The 20314-nt window shown below is 49.3% G+C and overlaps 2 protein-coding genes and 1 long non-coding RNA gene across 3 annotated transcripts; all 3 read left to right on the top strand.

Annotated features, from left to right (window-relative positions):
- Positions 1 to 396: 396 nt before the first annotated feature.
- Positions 397 to 15850, top strand: LOC109318979 (zinc finger protein 18-like). Its single transcript, XM_019548492.1, is given in 9 exon segments — positions 397 to 1064; positions 1169 to 1379; positions 5742 to 5831; positions 6334 to 6509; positions 10459 to 10585; positions 13460 to 13576; positions 14258 to 14377; positions 15202 to 15810; positions 15813 to 15850. Coding segments are annotated over 9 exon segments (2097 nt in total). The 5' UTR covers positions 397 to 455.
- LOC109318982 lies at positions 2129 to 2812 on the top strand. The gene is made up of 2 exons (XR_002103365.1): positions 2129 to 2462; positions 2751 to 2812. It is a non-coding gene; the product is annotated as an uncharacterized LOC109318982 (long non-coding RNA).
- LOC109318980 (zinc finger protein 708-like) lies at positions 6515 to 16772 on the top strand. The gene is made up of 3 exons (XM_019548493.1): positions 6515 to 6518; positions 15879 to 16142; positions 16227 to 16772. Exons 2-3 carry the CDS (start codon positions 15939 to 15941, stop codon positions 16755 to 16757), a joined length of 735 nt encoding a protein of 244 aa, XP_019404038.1. The 5' UTR covers positions 6515 to 6518; positions 15879 to 15938; the 3' UTR covers positions 16758 to 16772.
- Positions 16773 to 20314: the final 3542 nt, after the last annotated feature.

Below are 20314 nucleotides of genomic sequence, written 5' to 3'. Positions count from 1 at the left end.
CTGGGGTCAGTGCAGGTGGTGCGGGAGGGGCCGGGCAGGAGCGCTGCAGGACTGCTGTGGGGCCACTGGGGGGTGGTATGTGGTGAGGTGAGGAGGCGGTGCTGGTGTCTGGGCTGTTGGGAGAAACCGGAGGCCTGGGAAGAGCCTCTCTCCCAGGCTGTCTGCCCCTCCTGGTGGGGCAGGGCATGAGGCTGAGGCAGCCATGGGAAGGGGCATTTCTGGAGCCAGCGCAGTCCTGGCAGCCTGCATGAGGGCAGGAGGGGAAGCAAGGACAAGGTGGGTGAAAATCAGTGGGCGTTGGGGCAACGGGGACATGGTCCTGGGTCTCCCATCACGTGGTGAGATCTGTGCTGTCTCCTTTTGGCCAGGAGACCAGACGCTGTTGGCTAGTGCCGTGCGTAAGCAGAGGGAGAGTGAGAGCCCAGGCTGGGGTGAGGGCTCTTCTAGAGGAGAAAATGGCTGCTGAGCTGGAACAGGTGGCTGTTGTAGACTTTCCCTTTGCAGCCCTGGTACAGCCCGGGGTGAAGATCAAGGAGCAGGACCCAGGAGGTCTCCAGAAAGGAGCTGAGGGAGCAGGAAAAGTCCCTCGTGTCATCCAGGCTGGGGCCAGCGGGGCATCCCCATGGCAGTCAGCACCTCAGCCTGTAAAGCAGCAGATGCCAGAGCCAGTCCACAGCCAGGAGATCCAGGGGCAGGAGGTGAAACAGGCCGTGCAGCTGCCTTCTGATGTCAAGCTGCTCTCGGAAACTACACTGCTGGCACCAGGGGACCACCTCCCAACCCCAGAGACCTGGCGCCAGTGCTTCCGGGGCCTCTGCTACCAGGAGGCCGAGGGGCCGCAGGAGGTTTGCAGCCGCCTGTGGGAACTCTGCTGCCACTGGCTGGAGCCTCAGTGCCGCAGCAAGGAGCAGATCCTGGAGCTGGTGGTGCTGGAGCAGTTCTTGGCCATCCTGCCTCAGGAGATGCAGAGCTGGGAGTGGGGGCACAGTGTGGAGACATGTGCTGAGGCAGTGGCCCTGGCCCAGGGGTTTGAGCTGGAGCAGGCAGAGGATGAGAAGCTCCAGGTGAGTGTATTTATTTCAGTTTAATCATCGATGCTGCCATCCCCACCTCCATGTGTTTGTGGGATGTTTCCGGCTTCCCAGTGGCATATTTATCTTGGCCCCAGGTCACAGTGCATGTGAAGATCGAGGAGGTGTCCTCAGAGAAGATGCAGCACACTGGGGCATTGCAGGAACCTGGTGATTCCTGGCTGGAGCAGGCAAAGGCCCATCCTGCAGATGTGTTCCTGGAGGAGGCAGGAGAGAAGGAGACCTCTGGGCCTTGGGACAAGCCACCTCGTATCCCCAAAGAGGAGCCCCTGCCCAACCAGGAGTCAGGTCCTTACCAGCTTATTTTACATATAAGGTTAACATGCGCTGATACTCACAGAGAAATGGTTACCCCCCACGCCCAACCCCTTCTGGTTATTAGGGTTGGCTATCAGGTATAGTCAGTTGATTTTGGGGGGCAACTGAAAAGAAAACGGATGGGAGAGAGGTCTCTAGAGATGTGAAGGCCTGGAAAAAAACCCAAAAATTTTTGGGGGAAAAACATTTTTTCTCCTGCTTTTTTCTGAGAACGTTTTTTGTTTTTTTGTTTTTCTGAAAAACTGGAAAAACTTTAAATCTTTGGAAAAAATTAAAAAAGATCTTATGAATATTTTCTTTTAGAATGATGAATAAAATGTTTAAGACAAGGTGTTCATACATTACTACCCTTTACTCCCCCAAAATGTTTTCTAATAACTATGTAATAGGAAGACTTCTATGTAAGATTATCTACAAATCAGATCATTACAATTCCTGTACACCGAGGCCAAGCGGTATAGCACAACTCTCAAATGCAAGAGCAAGATGCATTTCTGTCCACAGGGGGCACTGCCATTTTCACAAGAGGAGGAAGAAGGATTTAGTGCAGGGGCGGGCAGTTATTTTGGGCAGAGGGCCACTTACTGAGTTTTGGCAAGCCATCGAGGGCCACATGATAGGCAGCCAGGGGCAGATGAATATTAATTTTCTAAATTTTTTAGGGGCCCTGTGGGCTGGATAGAATGGCCTGGCTGGCTGCATCTGGCCCCTGGGCCACATTTTGCCCACCCCTGATTTAGTGCCTTTGCTTGTGGATTCCCTCTATTGTTGACTTTTGATCTAGAGGTTGGTGGGTCTGCTCCTGTCCTCCTGACTAGACCTCAAAGGACTGGGCATGGACATTGGCAGCAGCATCCATTTGTTCCTGTAGAGATTAGAAAGAAGGAGCTTATTGCCTTGCTTGCTCAAAAGCCTCAGGAGAGGAGACAGAGCAAGTCTAAAGGTTTTGGAGTTGGAAGGAACCTGCTCTTCCTGGCCCTGTAACCTTGAGATCCACAGAAGTGCAGAAGCAGCACAAAGGAACTAAAAGAAAGCATAATTCTTTATTGAAAGGTAAGAGTTTTAAATGTATCTGAATTCAGTGCATTAAACTATATTTTAGCTGCATTAGTATATTTTCATAAACTATGTAATGCATACTTGAATTCCTACTAATCTGATGTTTTGTGATGCATCACCCAACCTTAGCAGTGAGGTGAGGCTTGCAGGGCAGGGAAGTTGTTCACTGTTAACTCTGAGGAGGCCTCTCCTCCATCCATTACTAAATTTGTACATGCTGTAGCTTAGTGTTTATATATGTGAGCTAGCCACTAAATTACGTTTTTCTTTTTTCTCCCTCAGAAAAGTGGTGCGACCAACTTCTAGCATATGGAAGGATTTCCACACTACAAGATATTCTGAGGGAAAAAAAATAGGATTTGCAAATACTGTCTAATGAAATATGCATTTCCAAATGATATTAGGATGACCAAGCACATTGTCTGTAAGAAGTGTCCTGCAGACATTAAAAAATCCTTCGTGGGTATAAGTGAGGAGGAGGTAGATCCTGATGATGAAAGTGCAAGTAGCTCTTTCCAACACTTTTGATCCAGAATTCCTGCTGCTGCTGCTTCTATAACATCAGCATCACAAAGGATTGCCCAATCAATATTCTTAAGTAACCAACTATTGCAACCAGCTGCATACCGAAGACTCTCAATATCTTAATTTGTAGACAAATCACCTGAAGATCAGGAAAAAAATTGACCAAGCTCTTTCAAGAGCAATATATTCTTCTGGGGCGCCATTGTCAATAACTGAAAATACCTACTGGTAGGAAGCTTTTAAATTACTAAGACCATCATACCATTTGCCCAGCAGACATTCTTAAGCAAGCCTCTTTTCGAGTTAGAATATGAATATGTAATGCAATCTGTGCAAGAAAAAATTAACAAAGCACTGTGTCTTCCAGTACTTACAGATGGATGGGCAAATGTACAGGGAGAAGGAATCATAAACTTTGTGATAACAACACCTCAACCATTTTTTTTATGGAAGTATTGAAACGAGAGAACAGGCAAACTGCAGAGTATATCAGTAATAAAATATGTGAAGTCCTACAGAAGATTCGGAGTGGTAAAGTATTTGCTTTGCTGACTGACAATGCAAGTAACATGAAAGCAGCATGGGAAATCATAATGGATAATTATCCACATATTACTGTAATAGGTTATGCATCCTATGGGCTAAACTTGCTTCTTAATAACATTGTGAAGCTGGACACTGCAAAAGATCTATCGAAGAGCAAAAGAAGTTATAAAACATGTAAAAGCTACTCGTATTGTAGCTGCAGTCTTTAAGAAGAATCAGGAAGAAAAGAACGCAAAGAATAAAATGGTGTCATTCAAACGGTCATAAAACTAGATGGGGTGGAGTGGTGATCTGATTTGAAAGTTTACTAAAAAACAAATAAGCTTTTCAAGAAACAGTAATAACTGAGGATCTTAAAATACCCAGAAGTGTAAGGAACACTGTACTTGATGAGGGTGTCTTCTGGATTTAGCTGCAGAACTTCTTGAAGATTTGAAAGCCAGTTTCTTCAGCAGTCACTGCATCTGAATCAGAAGGTGCACTTTTGTCAGACATTCCTTACTAAATGGCCCAGATAAAAACTAGATTTGAGAATCTAAGTGTAGCTTTGCTTACAAGTACAAAAGAAAATCAAGTGAAAGACTTTATTAACAGACAGAAAGACTTTTGTTGCAAGTCAGTTCATGCTGTTGCAAATCTCTTGGATCCAAGATTCAAAGGCAGAAGTGTTAGTGATGATAACACTGCTGCTGCATTTGACTGGATTATAAAACAAGCAACATGCTTATGGCTTGATGTTGGAAAGGTACTTTCAAATGTTGCAGCATACAGAACATCTTCAGGTATTCGGTCCAGCAATGTAGTCTGGTACTCTACCAAGTATATCCCTCCTGCAGTGTGGTGGCAAGGCCTTTGCATAACATGGCCTCTGACTCCTCTTGGTTCTCGCCTGCTTCAGGTGTCTCCATCTTTTGTAGCATGTGAAAGAAACTGGTCTACGTTTGGAAATATTCACATAGACTGAACAGACATATGAAAGAGTAGAGAAACTTGTCTCAATCTGGGCAAACCTTTACTTTTCAGAAGTCCATAAAGATAAAAATGAAGGATCAGAAGAATCAGGAGAAGCAGAAACTGATAATAGTGATAGCTCAGAAAATGAGACTGATTAGACAAATTTTCATGTAGCAAAATTTGTATTCAATAAGTTTTTTTTCTCTCTTTTTCTCAGCTTCTTTTCTAAAAATGAGTGCTTTTAGTATCTGCTTGACCTTGTGGAGGAAGTCCAGAATACATAATAACTCCCTTTGTTTTACTATAGTGTTGATGGTTTATTCTATTTTCAAATTTTATTTTTTTCCTGCTTCTCAAACTGGAAAACACTAAGATGCTAGGTTCTTTAGAGTTCAGCAGCTTGCAGCTCCATTTGTAACAGAAATTTAAAACATTTTGAAGTAAATTCAATTTGTAAATTTGTATTACTTGTTTGAATAAACTACTTTAATAAATATACCGAACATGATAATTTTATGAGCAAACCAAGTTATACATAATACATTTTATGTTCTTAAAGTAGCAAAGTGAATTTAGATCTGTAAAGGGGGCTAGGAAAATAAGTATTGCACATATTTCTATTTTTCCCCCAAATTTGTTTTTGTTCCCCCCAAAAACAAACAAATGCCCCAAACAAACAAAACAAACAAAAAAACCAGGGGAAAAAACATTCTTTTTTTCCCATGGCTTCAAAATTTCTGGGAATTTTACATCTCTAGTGGTCTAAGATTCAGAACATGTGTTCCAGGGGGGAACACTAAACAGAGCAAACTGGACAGTACCCACTGCCTCCTTAATAAATCTAAGGAGCCAGTGGCAGGTAAGATACTAGATGCAGGCCAGGGCGTGGGTCTGGGTACCTGAGTAGCTGTCCTGCATTCAGGGTGAGAGGCCCTTGTCTGTGACACAGCTGCAGTATTTATAACTATATAGCTGGAGTTGAGGTGGGGCTTTGATCTCTGTGGGTGGGCAGTATCCAGGCTGAGGGCCCCTGCTCTTTCTCACTGCATCTGTGCAGTTTTCAGCAGAAAAATGCTTTTTCATGGTTGGGCCTTGATCCAATTGATGTTCTAAGGATCAATGTTCTTTCTACTTGCCCCGTTCTCATTTCCCCATGATCCTTTTGTGCAGGTGTCAGGGAAATATGTTCCCCCAGTGATGTTTGGCTGGTTCATGTACAGTTAACGTCAAGCTTCTGTCCTGCTGCAGATTCCCCCAAAACAGAGGAGACCTGGGACTGGTCGGCAGATGAAAGCTCCTCAGACTGGTGCCCTGGACAAGGCCCTTCCCCAGGAGCAGGTAGGGAGCAGTGGTTCTCCCATTTTCCAGCAGTAAGAGGCACTGTCCATCAGTGGAGAAATCTCTCTCCCAGAACATTTTGATAGATTCAGTGCTCCAACAGGTTGGGTTTTCTTGTTCTCCTAGTGCCCATGGAAGCATTTCACATATCCTGGAGCATACTGATCTTGCATTCCCCCTCCCCCACTACTTAAAATGTGGATGCTGCCACTGCACCAGTGTTCCCTGAGCTTTTCTCCCAGGGAGCAATGTACCCGCAGGCTCTGAAACGGTGTTTTGATCAACATCCTGCACTGGACATGTTACTGGGTCCCATGTCTAGCTTTGTGCCTGTGGTGGTCTGTGAGCAAGAGCTGTGGGTCTGTGAGTATTCCTTTTCCCCCCTTTTTCCACACATTGAAGCCTCCGGCTGTCTTAGTCACAGGCCAGTTCAGGAGGCTTGCAGAGCTTTCCCTATGACACCAGCAGCAGGGCTAACCTGTGCATTCTCTTCCTCACTCTGCAGGTGCAGGAACCCTGAGTATTGCTAAGCAGCTGCCTCCTGAGGAAAGGCCTGTAAACCTGGAGCTGCTGAGGATTTCCCCAGGGAGACTAGAAGAGAGGGGCTCCGAAACACCAGAGCCAGGTCGAGTGCAGAAGGGGCAGGACAGGCCTCCAAAGCAGGGGGAGACGTTGGAGGTGAGCAAGGTGCCAGGTTCAGTTTGGTGTGAGAGTAGAGCTGGGGCAGAGGTGACAAGTCAGGGGTGCAGGGAAGAGTCTTGGGTAGTGGAGAGACTTGAAGAATGACAGGAGGAAGCTTCATTTGTGACAGAGGCTGTAACCACTCCAAGCTGGTATTAGCAGGAACTCTCTTTCAAATGCAGATATCTAGGGTTGCTGGCATTGGAAGACCTGGTTAGAGTCCATGGAGCCATGGCTCCCTTTTCTTTGAGAAGTGCAGCCTCAGTTGCTTCTAGGAATTGATCAAATAGAACATTTTAAAACCTGAAGAACCAAAAAAGAGTCTCTCTGGGTACACCATGACACTCAACTAGCACCAGGAAGCATGGGGCAATGGTCTCTACAGCTGAGCCCAGCAAGTCTCTTCCAGCCTGGCTAGGACTGCCAAGCATGAAGGGTCTCTGGAGGGGATGCCAGCAGAGTCTTCCAGCCCAGCTCATGCCTGGGGAATCTCATGGGCAGGCAGTTTGGTAGGAGTGAGCAGCACACCTGGCTGCTAGTTATCCATGTTAGTCTGAGATCAGGCAGAAGACAGGATAAATTTGCGCCTTACCAACTATTTGTATGAGAGAGGCATAGCACAAGTTTTTACGAGCCCAAACTCATTTCTTTAGATGCAATGAAAGGATATTCACAGGCCAGACTGTCAAATAGAGTCTTTAGAATATGGGACAGTGCTGGGAAAGGGGAAAATAAGTAGACACCCCCACAGACAAAGGGGACACAAAAGCTGATTTAGGTAATCAGATAAAAATCTATAGTCCCTATTTTGACTGTACCTAACACAATCCAACCTGTGGATGATTTACCGTGGCACAATTCCATGTTCACATTTGTTTTAAAGTGTTTTGGATTAAGGGCCATAGAGGTGCACCGATAGATTGGTCCAATCTCGAATCAGGACCAACATAAAGAAAATTGAGTGTATTGGAAATCAGCCTGATGTGGCCGATAATTTGGCCAATAAATGCCCGTGTGTGTTCAGCCGCAGCGCAGCATGCAGGCAGCGAGGAGTACAGCTCAGCAGCTTGGGGAGCTTCATGCAGCTAATTCTCTTGTGGGGGCGGGGGAAGATACTGGGCATGGGGCAACAGATCAAGGCCCCCCGCAGTGAGGTAGGGAGTGGGGCTGGGGCAGGTGCTGCCCAGCCAGGGTGGAGCAGGTGCAGAACAGAGTTACAGCTTGTCTTGAGGGGGAGGGGGGCTCTGGCTACTGCGCACACTCTGGGAGAGCATGGGGGTGGGGGGCATGTGCTTCTTGGATCAGCACGGGGTGGGGCAGAGCAGGCTGCAGCTGTGGGCTAGGACAGCACCGGGCTTTTCCCAGTGGTGGCTGGGCCAGGCTGCGCTCAGGACAGGTGGCAGCAGTGCTGGGAGTGGGGTTACAGAGGGGGATGTAGCTACTCTAGATTTCATCATAGCCCTCTGCCCCATCTCCCCCTCCCAGCACCACCGCTGCCTGCCCCAGACGCAGCCTAGCCCAGCCCCCGCTGCGAAGAGCCTGGGGCATCCCTAGCCCCAGCCCACAGCTTGAGCTCGCCCCACCCTGCGCAGATCTGGGGAGCACATGCCCTTCACTTCCCTGTGCCCTCCTGGGGTATGTGTAGTGATGGGAGACCCCTCAGGGCCCCCGGACAAGACGTGGCTCTGTCCTGCCCCAGCCGAGCAGCACCTGCCCCAGCCCCAGCCCCACTCCATCCCTCACCACGAGGCCCTTGATCTGCCCCCCCACACCCCTTCCCTCCCTTCCTCCCTCCCTCCGCCCCTTCCACCACAACAGACTTACCAGCTGCATGTAGCTATATTGGAAATCACATTGGTAATGGCTAATATGCCTCTTTAAAAAAAGGCTATCAGTATTGGCCCCCCCGTATCTCTATCGGTGCACACCTAAAGAGCAGCTATTCTGAGGTCGGCAATGGAATGTTCAGGGAGCTTTAAGTATCCTGCCAAGTCTTTGTGTCTTCCTGGACCTGATGTCAGATTGGGGTTCGTTCAGTCTTTTCTGTAGGGATTGCACCATTTGCCAGTATAGACAGCAGAGGAGCACTGTAAGTAGAGGACGGCCTAGGTGAGAAGGGTAGGGTTTGAGGTGAATGACCATCAGATGGTATAATCCATACTATTTGGATTACTGAGGATGTGGTATGTATTGATGAGAGAGCACAGTTTTCATCTGGGTCCATTGCAAGGCCTGGTGCCTTGGTGAGAATGGGAGTTAGGTAGCCTGTTGCTTGAGAGAAGCTGTTTGATGTTGGGGAGCTTCCTGTAAGCTAGGACTAGTTTGTTCCCCATGGCTACAGTGAAAGATTCCCTCCTTTTCCAGGAGGGGATGGAGGTCATTAATGATTGTCCAAGGTTTTTGAGCTGGGGGCTTTAGGTGGCAGTAGCAGTGGCACTCTTTGTCTTGGTATTACAGCAAGTTGGAGTGAGATCTGAGTCTGGCTTTGTTACTTGCAGTGACTACAGTTTTGGGATTGTATTGTAATTGTAGGATTCTCTGGTCTGGGCCCTTAAGGTATGCATCCCAATGGGTGGGAGGTATTGAAGCAGATAATGTAGTGAGATCTATCATTCAAAGCCCAGCTCTACATGGTGTGCTTAGGATGAAAGCTAGCTGTGGTAGTGGGTGAGTTCCTGATACAATGTGGTGGCAATGTAACCATTGCAAACTTTCATCTTGGTATCTAGGAAATGAATTTGCTGGGTGGAATATTCCAGTGTTAATCTGAGGGAGGGGTGGAAGTTGTTAAAATCCTGGTGAAATTTCTCTAGGGGTTCCTTCCCGTCTATCCATACGATGAAGATGCCATTGACGTACCTTAGGTATATGAAAGGGATGAGATGCAACTATGGAGGAAACAGGCTTCCAGGTTTGTCATAAAAATATTGGCATATTGTGGAGGCCATATGCATGCCCATGGTGTTGCCATGTGTAGGTATCTATAGGGAGTCCCCATATCTGAAGTAGATGTATGTAAGAATAAAGAAAAGTCTGTATTTGCACAACACCCAAGAAAGTGAAATTAATATCTTTCCATGTCCCTTTATACCAGTGTTTGATGGGGAGATAAGACACAGCCCCCATAGCTGATAACATCCATAGAAACCCCCTCCATGCCTACCGGTGTCTTTGCCCACTAGAGTCCAGACATGTGGCTCCATTTCCAGAGACAACAATATTACAGTTCCTGGAGTTTGAAAACCACGTTTAAAAAGAAATGGAAGAATAAACTCATTTTGCACTTAGTCCAGCCTGCCCCAGCTTATTGCAGCCTTTGGGGATCCATGTTCCCCTTTCCAGTCTCCCCTCCTTCCCCATCCCTTCATTTCTACTCCTCAGCCAGACACAGCAGGGATGTCTACAGAAGCCCCTGCTCAGGTGAGGCATCAGGGAGGTCCCCTGTGTTGAATGGGGCCAGCCAGCCTGACCCTAGACTCTAGGCTCTTAGCTTCCCACCCCAAAGCCACATGGGAAGTGAAGAAAAATTCCTGACCTTACTGTGCCAGGCTCTGGAATTCCCGGAGGTGGTGTCTGGTGGAAAAGAATTAACTCCTCTTGTTCCCACTGCCAGGCAGGGGATCTCCCTGCATGTCACTGCCATGAAAATAGCTTCCCCAGGAAGACTCAGTGCATCTGTACAAAAGTCTCCACTGGGTCATCAGTGCCAACTAAAATTAGCTGCACTGTCTCCCAGGATGAGAGAGGCTTAGGCAGACCCATTAATTCCTATACCCACAGAGCTGTGTCCACATAAACTGGCAGCTGAATAATGGGGAATTGTGTACCCCTACCTGTCATGGCTAAGCTTCAAGTCTTTGTAGTGCAGAGTGAGTACAGATAGGGCTGTTGGGGCTGGAGGCAGCTGGAACAGGAGATACTAATGGTATAATGCTTGTGACTGCAGCTCTGGGAGGTCTTTGAGAATGTGGCTTTACATTTCACGAGGAAAGAATGGGAGCTTCTGGAAGATGAAGACAAGGTGCTTTACCAGGACCAGATGCTGAGGAATTACCAAGCCCTTGTTTCCCTGGGTAAAGCTCTGGTTCTTGCTTTTCTGTGGAGCTATGTGAACTCTGAAATTTATTGTCTTCTCCCTGTTTTTCAGCAGTCTCATCCTTGTGAGCTTTTGTCTGGTGGTTTAAGTCCACTTCCTCCCCACTGCCCACTCAGTGATCTGACTTTCTCTCACATTTCATATTAATGTATCCTCCTTCATTTGATCCAGCCACTTTCATTTGCATCTTCTCCATTCTTGAAACACCTGGTGCTTCCATATTCTGCAGTTTCTTGCCAACATAATCTCTCTTTGTCTTCTCAGCATGTTCATATTATCTCCAATTCATTGTGCATAAAAATTCACTAACATCTCTTCCTTGGGAAATTATTCTGATTTCCTCCCTCTTTTGCCTAGTTTTTCATGTCCAAACCCATTTAACACATCCTAGTATGCTTAGTATAATACAGTGATATCTAAATCCTTTTTGCTCCTTTGCTTACAACTCTGTGGAAGTTAGTGGAAGTCTTATCAGCCTCTGCTGCTACAACATCTAGAATTTGAATTTCCTTTCAACTCTTTCTTTAGTGACACATGTACACATGATTAGAGGTGCACCAATACATCAGTCCGATACTGGGTCATAATATAAAGGAAATTGGCTGCATTGGCTATTGGCCTGATGGGGCTGATAATTTGGCCGATAAATGCCAGCGCGTGCACGCAGCAGCACAGTACTTGGGTAGTGAGGAGCACAGCCTGGCAGTGTGGAGAGCTGCCTCTGGCTGGTAAGTGTTGTGGTGGAAGCGGTGGAGGGAGAGAAGGGACATGGGCGGGGGAGCAGATCAACCACCTCCACCCCTGCACAGTGAGGGAGGGGGCAGAGGCAGGCGTTGCCTGGGTGGGGTGCAGGATGGAGGCATGGCTCCAGGGGTAGGGGGCAGCTCCTGCTGCTGCTTGCACCTTGGAGAGCTGCCTCCAGCTGGTAAGTCCATTGTGGTGGAAGAGGAGGGGGCTAGATCAACCCCTCTGCTGGAGCTGGAGGCACAACTCGTGGCGGGGGCAGCTCCCACTGCTGCTTGCATCGTGGAGGGCATGTGCCCCCTCGGATCTGTGCAGGATGAGCAGGTGAGCTGCAGCTACTGGTTGGAGCCGGGCTTTTATCTCCAGGGGTTGGCCTTGGAGCAGGGGCTATGGAGGAGGCTGCAGCCACCCCAAATTTTGCCATAGCTCCCAGCGCCTCTGCTGCTGTGCACCCAGTGCACCCCGGCTCTTCCCAGTGCACGGTGGGAGGCGGGGGTTGATCCAGGCTGTGCTGGGTGCACGGTGGTGGCAGTGCTGGCAGGAACCCACAGCAAAATTTGGGGTAGCTGCAGCCCCCTCTGTAGTCCCTGTCCCAGCCCAGCCCCCAGTGAGAAGAGCCTGGCTCCAGCCCGCAGCTGCAGCCCGCTCGCTCTCCCCACGCAGATCTGGGGGGCACATGCCCCCTCCCCTGCTCTCCCAGGGTGCAAGCAGCAGTGGGAGCCACCCCCCCACCTGACAAGCCGTTCCTTCAGCCCCAACGGGGCGGGGGGTGTGATCTGCCCCCCTCCTCTTCCACCGCAACGGACTTACCAGGTGGAGGCGGCTCTTTATGCTATATCCGAACTCGGATTGGTATCAGCAGATATGCCTTCTTAAAAATCAGATATTGGTATTGGCACCAAAAATCTCTACTGGAGCACCCCTATACATGATGCAACCCAGGTACTTCTAAAAAGCAGTTACTGGAAGCTTCTATCCGCAGTCCTTCCTAACATCTTCATCTTCATCTCCATAGACCACAGATTGTGGCTTTGCTGTATTTACTTTGAGACCTGTACACTCAAGCTCACTCTGCCATTCTTAAGAGTTTTCTTCTCCTCCTCCTAAAATCCTGCTTATCAGGTGCCCATCACTGTGATAAAAAGATGGTTAGGTGCAGGGCTTAGTGAAAGCCAGTTTCCAGTTCCAGAGGATCTCTAATACAGGGACTTGTTCTGGCTTGTGTGTAGGTTTGAGGAACTTGGCTTTTACTAGACCAGTTTGCTTTTCTGGTGCTTTCTGTTTCCTCCATTTCCCCCAAGGGACTTCCTTAGGGAGATATATATTTTCTAGTTCAGCAAAGATAATATAGACTATTTCTACTTTATGGGCTTTCAGGTGCTGTAAAATGTGTCTCTTTCTGCCTTCTTTTGTCCTCTTCCATGACTCCCAGGAACTTTATTTTAAATCCTGCAGTATTTGCCAACTTGTATACTCATCTTCCCTTCTGGGATGATCTTCCCTTTTGATGGGATGATTGCTTCAGTTCCATCTACAGTTACGTTAAAATCATCTTTTCATGTATCCTGTTGATCAATTACCTTCTTTCCCAGGGAAAATTTTCATTGTCAGCCATATGGCATGGATTCTTTTCACTGCTATGAGTCCTCACTTTAAACCTTTACTGCAAAATAACTCATTTCCACTTATTTGCCTGGAATAACACTGATGAGATAGATGTTATCTGTCTGTAAATGTGTCCAGTGTCTTAATTTTGGTTCCTTGAAAACAGTAAAGCTCTATCTTTCTGTGCTCTAGTACATCATAGATCATTGTATCACCACCCCTGTCATTGGTGACTGTAAGTTTCATACCCTTTTTATACCTCGGAGTGGTTGGTGCTTTGTTTCCTGTGACCTTCTCTCTACCACCTGGGTGACAAGGACCATCATCTATTGAAGGCTTCTCCCTGCAGTGCCTTCTCTTTCACTCTATATGTTCACCCTCCCTTATCCATCAAGATCCTAGTAGAATCCTTGAGTTCATTTAATCCATTCCCTAAATCATGGTTTGTTATTCTCTGTCCAGTAGCCAGTCAAAAACACTCTTTAACCACTGCCCTAAACAGGATATCGAGGTCCCACGCCTGACTTAATCTGCCGCATCCAGCAAGGAGAGGTGGAGCTCTGGGTCTGTGAGGATGAGGACCGTGAGAAAATCTTAAGGTTGGAGGACCTGCTGCCAGGTGAGTTGTGGCATTCTCCTCCACCCAACATACCTCTCAGAAATGCTCCATGCCTGGAGTGACAGGGTGCCTGGAAATTGAAGACTTGCTCTGTGCTGCCATTGTAGCAATACATTCTGCTGTAATATGTCCAGGCAGGTGTGGTTCCCAGTCCATGAAATTCAAAGTGGAAACAAGCATCTGTTCCTTTTTGTCCCCCTGATTATTGCTGTTAGGTGACAATGGAGTTTGCTGTCTTGATTTTTTTAGGCACAGATCTGGTTTTTCTGGGATACCATGATCTTAAATTTCCATCCTTGCTCAGCAGTGTAAGAGTTGATTCCCCAGCCCAAGGTAGCCATACCTCTCTAACACCCTCTCTCAGGGATGATAGGATTTGTAGTTACCCATGGAAATAAGCCAGGGTGGCTGAAGTTCTGTGTAGCTGTTATTGCTGGACAAGAGAGAACCTGGAGCTGCCTCTGGTTTTTCCTGGTTAGTCACTTGGAACCCAGGAAGTGTTTTGATCATGGTCTTAGGCTCCATTTAATGGCTTCATGGGGTGATTGGGATTAACATAATTTTAGGTTAAGAGGGGAAGTGAGTACTGCATGGTTTGCATTACGATCTCCCCATTTCTGTTTCGTCTCTGGGACCCTGAGTGTCACAAAGCCTGGGACTCAGCACAGATTCCACGTGCAAGTCAGTACCAAGGTATTTGTCCCTGTGCAGATTCCTGTGATGTGGAGGCCACCTGGGACTTGTCAGCAGAGGGAAGTGCCATGGATTCATTCCCTGCACCAGACCTTGCCCTGCAAGCAGGTAGGAAGCACAGCCCTGATCCTTTCAGAAGAGAGAACCACAGCTCTAAAGCCTTCCCTCCCAGAACGTTTCTTGGAGGTATGAGGGATGAAACATGTTGGCTTTCCTACCAAGCAGAAGCAGCACCTAATCACCTATTCACCTAGTCACACATACACACCGATGTGTGTAGCATAGAAACACCTAGTCCAATGCAGTGGTCTAGTCTAAGGCAGTGCTTCCGACACACCCCGGCTGATAAGCCCCAAAAATTCACTGTGAGGCTGTTCACCTTTATATCCATATGCTGATCTCAGGACTGCCAGAGATCAAGGGTGAGCACTAGAGAGCATCTCACCAATGCTGTTTGGCTTCCGGAGCACATGAGCTCAGTTGGGTGGAGTGCTTGGCATCATCTCCCCCTGGGCCCACCAGTGCTGTGAGATAAAGCAGCAGTTAGAGAGCCTCATACTTCTTTTAAGCAGATGCCTCTGGTCTTGTCCTCAGCCCATTAGAGCGTTAAGCCATTCAGATACTATCCTAATATAAATGTCCCACATGTATTTCTCCCAGCAGGGTCTGAGGTGTTGGGGCTGACAGCTGGGACAGAAACCTGATAATCTGGCTCTGAAATCCACTGAGCAGGGAGCATTAGCCTGGTACGGGGACCCACCCCTCCCTCACACTCAACACTTGGGGTTTTGGAAGGAAGACCTTGTTTTCTTGACAAAATCCATGTGCCAAGGTCCAGTCTTGCTCTAAGGCCCATTCCATCGAAGGGATACGTGTTTTTTGTCCTTACCAAAAGATCAGGGACTAATTTGGAGTTTCTCTTACCCGTGCAGGAGGTACGTGGCTGCTGAGGAGAGCTGAGGAGCATGCTTCTGAGGAAGGTCCTGCAAACCTGGAGCCAATACAGTCATCTCCAGGGAGTTTAGGTGAGATGAACTCCCTGAGACCTGAGAATGACCCATGGCACAAGAGTGAAGGGAGGCATGAAAAGCAGGAGGAGAACTTAGTAGTGAAACAGGTACCATCACCTGTTGGTTGTGAGAGTGGAAAAGGGACAGAACCCAGAAAGAGCCCTGGGTGTAGGGAAGAATTTGTGAAGCTGAGAGACCTGAAGACCCATTGGAAAGAGACACTGCATCCAAACCAAGGTAGCGGGGGGGACCTCGGAGGACAGCAGGAACTGAATGCCAAGCACAGGGAGAGAGCCCACCCTTGCTCTGAGTGCAGGAAAACCTTTAACTGCCCATCACTCCTGGCTCTGCACAAGATGAGGCACACTGCAGAGAAGCCCCATATATGTGCCAAGTGTGGGAAAAGCTTCACCTGCCTTGCAACCCTGGCTACTCACCGCAAGATCCATTCTGGAATGCTCCCCAACCACCTCACTAAATGTGGGAAGACCTTTGTGTGCAGCTCAGACCTGGTTAAGAATCAACATGTGAATGGGGAGAAGCATCAGTACAGTGGTGTCACTTGTGGTAAGACCTCCCATTCCTTCTCCCTGGATCAGCACCGGTACATCCATTCAGGGAGGAAGACACAATGCTGCACCAAGTGCAGGAAGAACTTCATGTGCTGGCAAGACCTGTCCCAGCACCAGTGTATTCAGAGTGGAGAGCAGCCACACCACTGCACCAAGTGTGGGAAGAGCTTCAGCCAGCCCTCCAACCTGGCCAGGCATCGGTGCTTGTGCACAAGAGAGAAGCTGCATCAGTACTCTGAGTGTGGTAAGAGTTTCACTCACTCCAATCTGGCCAAAAACCAGCAGATCCACATAGGAGAGAAGTCACATCCATGTCCTTATTGTGGAAAGAACTTTAGTCGCCCTTCCCGCCTGGCCCGGCACCAGTTAATCCACACAGGGGAGAAGCCACATCAGTGCTCTTTGTGTAGGAAGAGCTTCACTCGCTCTGAGCACCTGACGGAGCACCAGCGCACCCACATGACAGAGAAGCCACATCGGTGTTCTGAGTGTGGGAAGAGCTTCACCCGTCCCTCCCACTTGGCTGAGCACCAACGCATCCACACAGGGGAGAAGCCACATCAGTGCTCTGAGTGTGGAAAGAGCTTCACCCGCTCCTCCAATCTGGCACAGCACAAGCTTATCCACACAGGGGAAAAGCCGCATCGGTGCTCTGAATGTGGGAAGAGCTTCACGCGTTCCTCCTACCTGGCTGCGCACCAGTTAATCCACACGGGAAAAGCCACATCAGTGCTCGGAGTGTGGGAAGAGCTTCACCCACTCCTCCCACCTGGACAAGCACCAGTGCCTCCACACAGGGGAGAAGACACGTCGGTGCTCTTTGTTTGGGAAGAGCTTCCCCAGCTCCTCGCACCTGTACAAGAACCAGTGCGTCCACATGGGGGAAAAGCCACATCAGGGTTCTGAGTGTGGGAAGAGCTTTATATGCTTCTCCCACCTGGCCAAACAGCGGCGCATCTGCACAGGGGAGAAGCCATGCTGGTCCCATGAGTGTTGGAAAAGCTTCTGCCACTCCTTCAGCAGCACCAGCTCATCTACCCAGAGGAGAAGCCACATCAGTGTTTACAGTGTGTGAAGAACTTCACTCAATCCTCCAGCCAGGTCTGGCACCATCCACACCTGGGAGCATCCATAGTTTTACAGGCAATGAAGCGGGGGCTTAGGGATGTCCACCTGTTCAGCACCCACCAGTAGCTGCATTCAGGCAAGCAGCCTCATGCTATTGGACTGCTGAAAGAGTTCACCCGACTGAAGGCCCTTGAAAGGCACAGCAGAACAAAGGGACCCAGAGGCTGGCTCCCACTGTTTGGGGGATGGAGGGAGTGGGAAATGCTGAGAGGAAACACCTCAGGCAGTGGCTAGTCCAGATGCTGAGGAAACCTATGAGGAGACCATCTTTGCATCAGCCTTGGAGCTTGTGCATTCCCCATCATTCTCTAACAGCAGTTAGTGCTCTCAGGGGGAGATGACATGGCTTCACAACAGGGTGCCATCCCAAGACACCTGGATCCAAATGACACCCAGACATTGTCATTCACCACTTCCCAGCTTTGTCCTCCCTCCTGGTCCCAGCGTTCTGGTATGTGAGGCTCTTGAATTGCAGGGAGGAGGGTGTTTATGGCTGGGGAAGCATTCCCTTCCCTTCACCCTGATGTCACCTTTCCTCCCCATCTCATAACCATTCTCTCAGGCTTGCTTATGCCCGTAGGGTCTGCAAGGAGCTGCTACTGCCACCGTCTGAGCCCAGTTTGGCAGGTTTTGCTTCTTATCCTCTCTCCAGAACTCTGCACCAGTGGGTGCCTGCTGCTCCCCTTGCCCTCCTTTCCTTCAGAGTTTTCTCTATAATGCATTCTGAGCTACTAAAGCCCCAGACCTGAACATAGTAACCCTGTGGTTGGTTTCTGTGTCCTCTCCAGAGTTGTGCAGTGGGAGCAGACAAGGGCCCAGAACCCTTTCTGGGGCAGATATCTCTGTGACTTCCCAATTCCATCCCCTTCCAGAGGATTCACCATAATCTGGGGTTTGTTGCTAACTCTTGGGAGCAGGAGTTGGTCAGACCTGAAACATTCCCATGTCCTGCTGTTCAGGAAGGACCTTACCCTTTTGAAGGAACACATGACCAGGAGGCAGTAGAGTCCCTTTCCTGGGTGAAATGGGGTAGTGGAGGTGAAGGAGGTGCAGCCTGTGACAGGTCCTGTTTCTCCTGTGGAAGGGCGGGCAAAGTATGAAGGCATACTTTGGGTGAAATGCAGCATTTTATAATGTATTGTAAATACTGAAGCCTTGCTAATTACAAAGCTGTTTGGCTCCATGATTGTCTTGGGGACACATCCTGCTGCACAGCTGCTCCAGAGATTCCTGCCACTCCCAGGGCACTGGCCCTTGGCAGGGAGATGCTACCCTCACCCCTGCTAACCCTAGACAGGGGGAAGCGCAGGGAGAGAGACCTTCCTTCTTGGCAGGTCCTGAGCCATTCAGATGTACAGAAGTCAGGGGAGTGTGTTCAGACAGAAGTAGCTGGGGCTGCATCCTGGGGCCTCCTGTTAAGATAGGAGCCCAGGGCAGCCCCCAGTCCAGGCAGCAAACAGGAGGGGCATGGTCCAGACACCCCAGTCTTGGGTTCTGGTGGTGCAGAGGTCATAGACAGAAGCCAACAATTTGCACTAGAGGCAGCTGCAGAACTCAGCTTCTCAGAGACAAGAGCAGTACATGAGATGTTTGAGCAGGTCCTGGCCATAACCAAAGACAGCAGTGGGGAGCAAAGTCTTAGCCAGATGGGCTAGGGTGGGGTATGGGGAGGCTGCTCAAGGGTGTGGTGTTGCTGCCACTGGCTTTGGGGAAGTTAATGCCTCCTGCACTGCCATTGCTAGTGGCCCAGGCATCACTGTTTGGGGCATGGAGGCTGGGGCCTTTCTGTCTGTTGCCAACTGTCTGGGATGGAGAAAGCAGGAGGGTGCTGGGGTCTGCAGGCCTCGGAGACTCGTGGGCAACAGGAGTGATATATTGACTAGGGAAAGCCCTTCCCTCCTTCACAGCATTAGTGGGACTTGACTCTTCTCAGAGGTATGTCCCCACTGCTTTTCTGCCCCGTGCTCTCAGTTGCAGACTCCTTCCTGACCTCTGTCCGCTTTGGTTGCTTTTGCCTTTTGCCAGTGTGAGGGTTGTCCTGTGGATAATTCATTCCAGTCTCAGTCACAAACTCAAATGTGTATGTGCCCAGAGGTGAATCCTGGCAGGATTCAGTCCTGGAGCTCAGGGGACAGGACATCTCAGGGACAGGAATAGCCAAGGGTTTGTTGTCATTGGGCAGAGCAGAACTGCTCCACCCAAAACTTGGCACTGCCCTCTAGGATGCTGTCCCCAGAGCCCATGCCCAGTGCACCATGGTTGCTCCTTGCCCAGCCCCTGGCAGCGACCAACCAGTGTCGTGGGATTCTATTCACCCCTGTACTTGCTGAGCTGCACCAATTACCACCTGGCCTTGATGGGCCTCAATCCCATCTCCCCCCACAGTTGCATGGCTGTGGGCCTGCACGCAAGGCCCAGCCTGTGCGCCACTCACTGCCCCTGCATCAGTTACCAACCCCTTGGCCACTTCCTGGACCTCGGCAGGGATAGTGATAGCCATCTGGACTCTGCTGTACCCACCATCCATGAACTTTGGGGTTCTAGCAGTACTATTTGTGGGTCTGCCCCAGCAGCCAGGACTCGTTGCTTCGTATCATCCACCTCACCTGGGATGATGATGAGTGGCGTGGCTGGTGTTGTTCCAGATGATCTGGGCTGTGTTCCAGGAGCCAGTATAGTAGCTTGGCCCAAACCTGGAGTGCCAGCCCACCACCATGCGCTAACCTCTCCCCAAAAAGACCTGGGTGTCCACTAGGGCTGTGTGAAACAGCACTGTTTCGTTTCTACTTCTGCTTTGCCATTTTGAAGGGGCAGTGTTTTGTTTTGCTGTTTCGAAGCACTGTTCTGTTTTGCTTTGTCGAAACTGTTTTGCTGTTTCAATACTTTTCGACATTTTGCCATAGGCTATAATGGGGAATCATGAAACTGCCTATAATTTTATCATTTCCTGCCTGATTTGGATGAAAATTGCAGGGATGGTAGTCCCTTCTGTGGGCATGAAGCCTACCAAGCTTCAATGAGAGGTGCAGGGAGTTTTGTGAAACTGCACCTTTAACTGTTCAAAGCAAAACCAGTACATTTGCTGGTAGTAACAGCATGCTGTCATCCTGCACACAGATCCAGGGGCCTGCTCCCCCTGGGGGGAGTCTGGCATAGCCCTGCAGCCCTCACAGGGGGGCGGGGGGGGGGCATGAGCCCCTGGATCTGCACATGGGATGACAACGGGCTGCTGCTGCCGGCTGGGGCTAGCGCTAGCACTGGGTTCTTCCTAGCGCTTGGCATAGGCTGGGCTGGGCAGACTCAGGTGCTGGTGCTGGTGCTGGTGCTGGTGCTGG

This window comes from Crocodylus porosus, unplaced genomic scaffold (genome assembly GCF_001723895.1).
Source record: "Crocodylus porosus isolate Cpor-Errol unplaced genomic scaffold, CroPor_comp1, whole genome shotgun sequence".
NCBI lineage: Eukaryota > Metazoa > Chordata > Crocodylia > Crocodylidae > Crocodylus > Crocodylus porosus.
This window is presented reverse-complemented; position numbering and strand designations above follow the sequence as displayed.

Excerpts from the sequence above, each read along its gene's own strand:
- LOC109318980 (XM_019548493.1), top strand. The coding sequence starts at position 15,939 with ATGTGCTGGCAAGACCTGTCCCAGCACCAGTGTATTCAGAGTGGAGAG. Across the intron at positions 16,143-16,226 it reads CCAAAAACCAGCAGATCCAC|ACAGGGGAGAAGCCACATCA; the intron begins ATAGGAGAGAAG and ends CAGTTAATCCAC.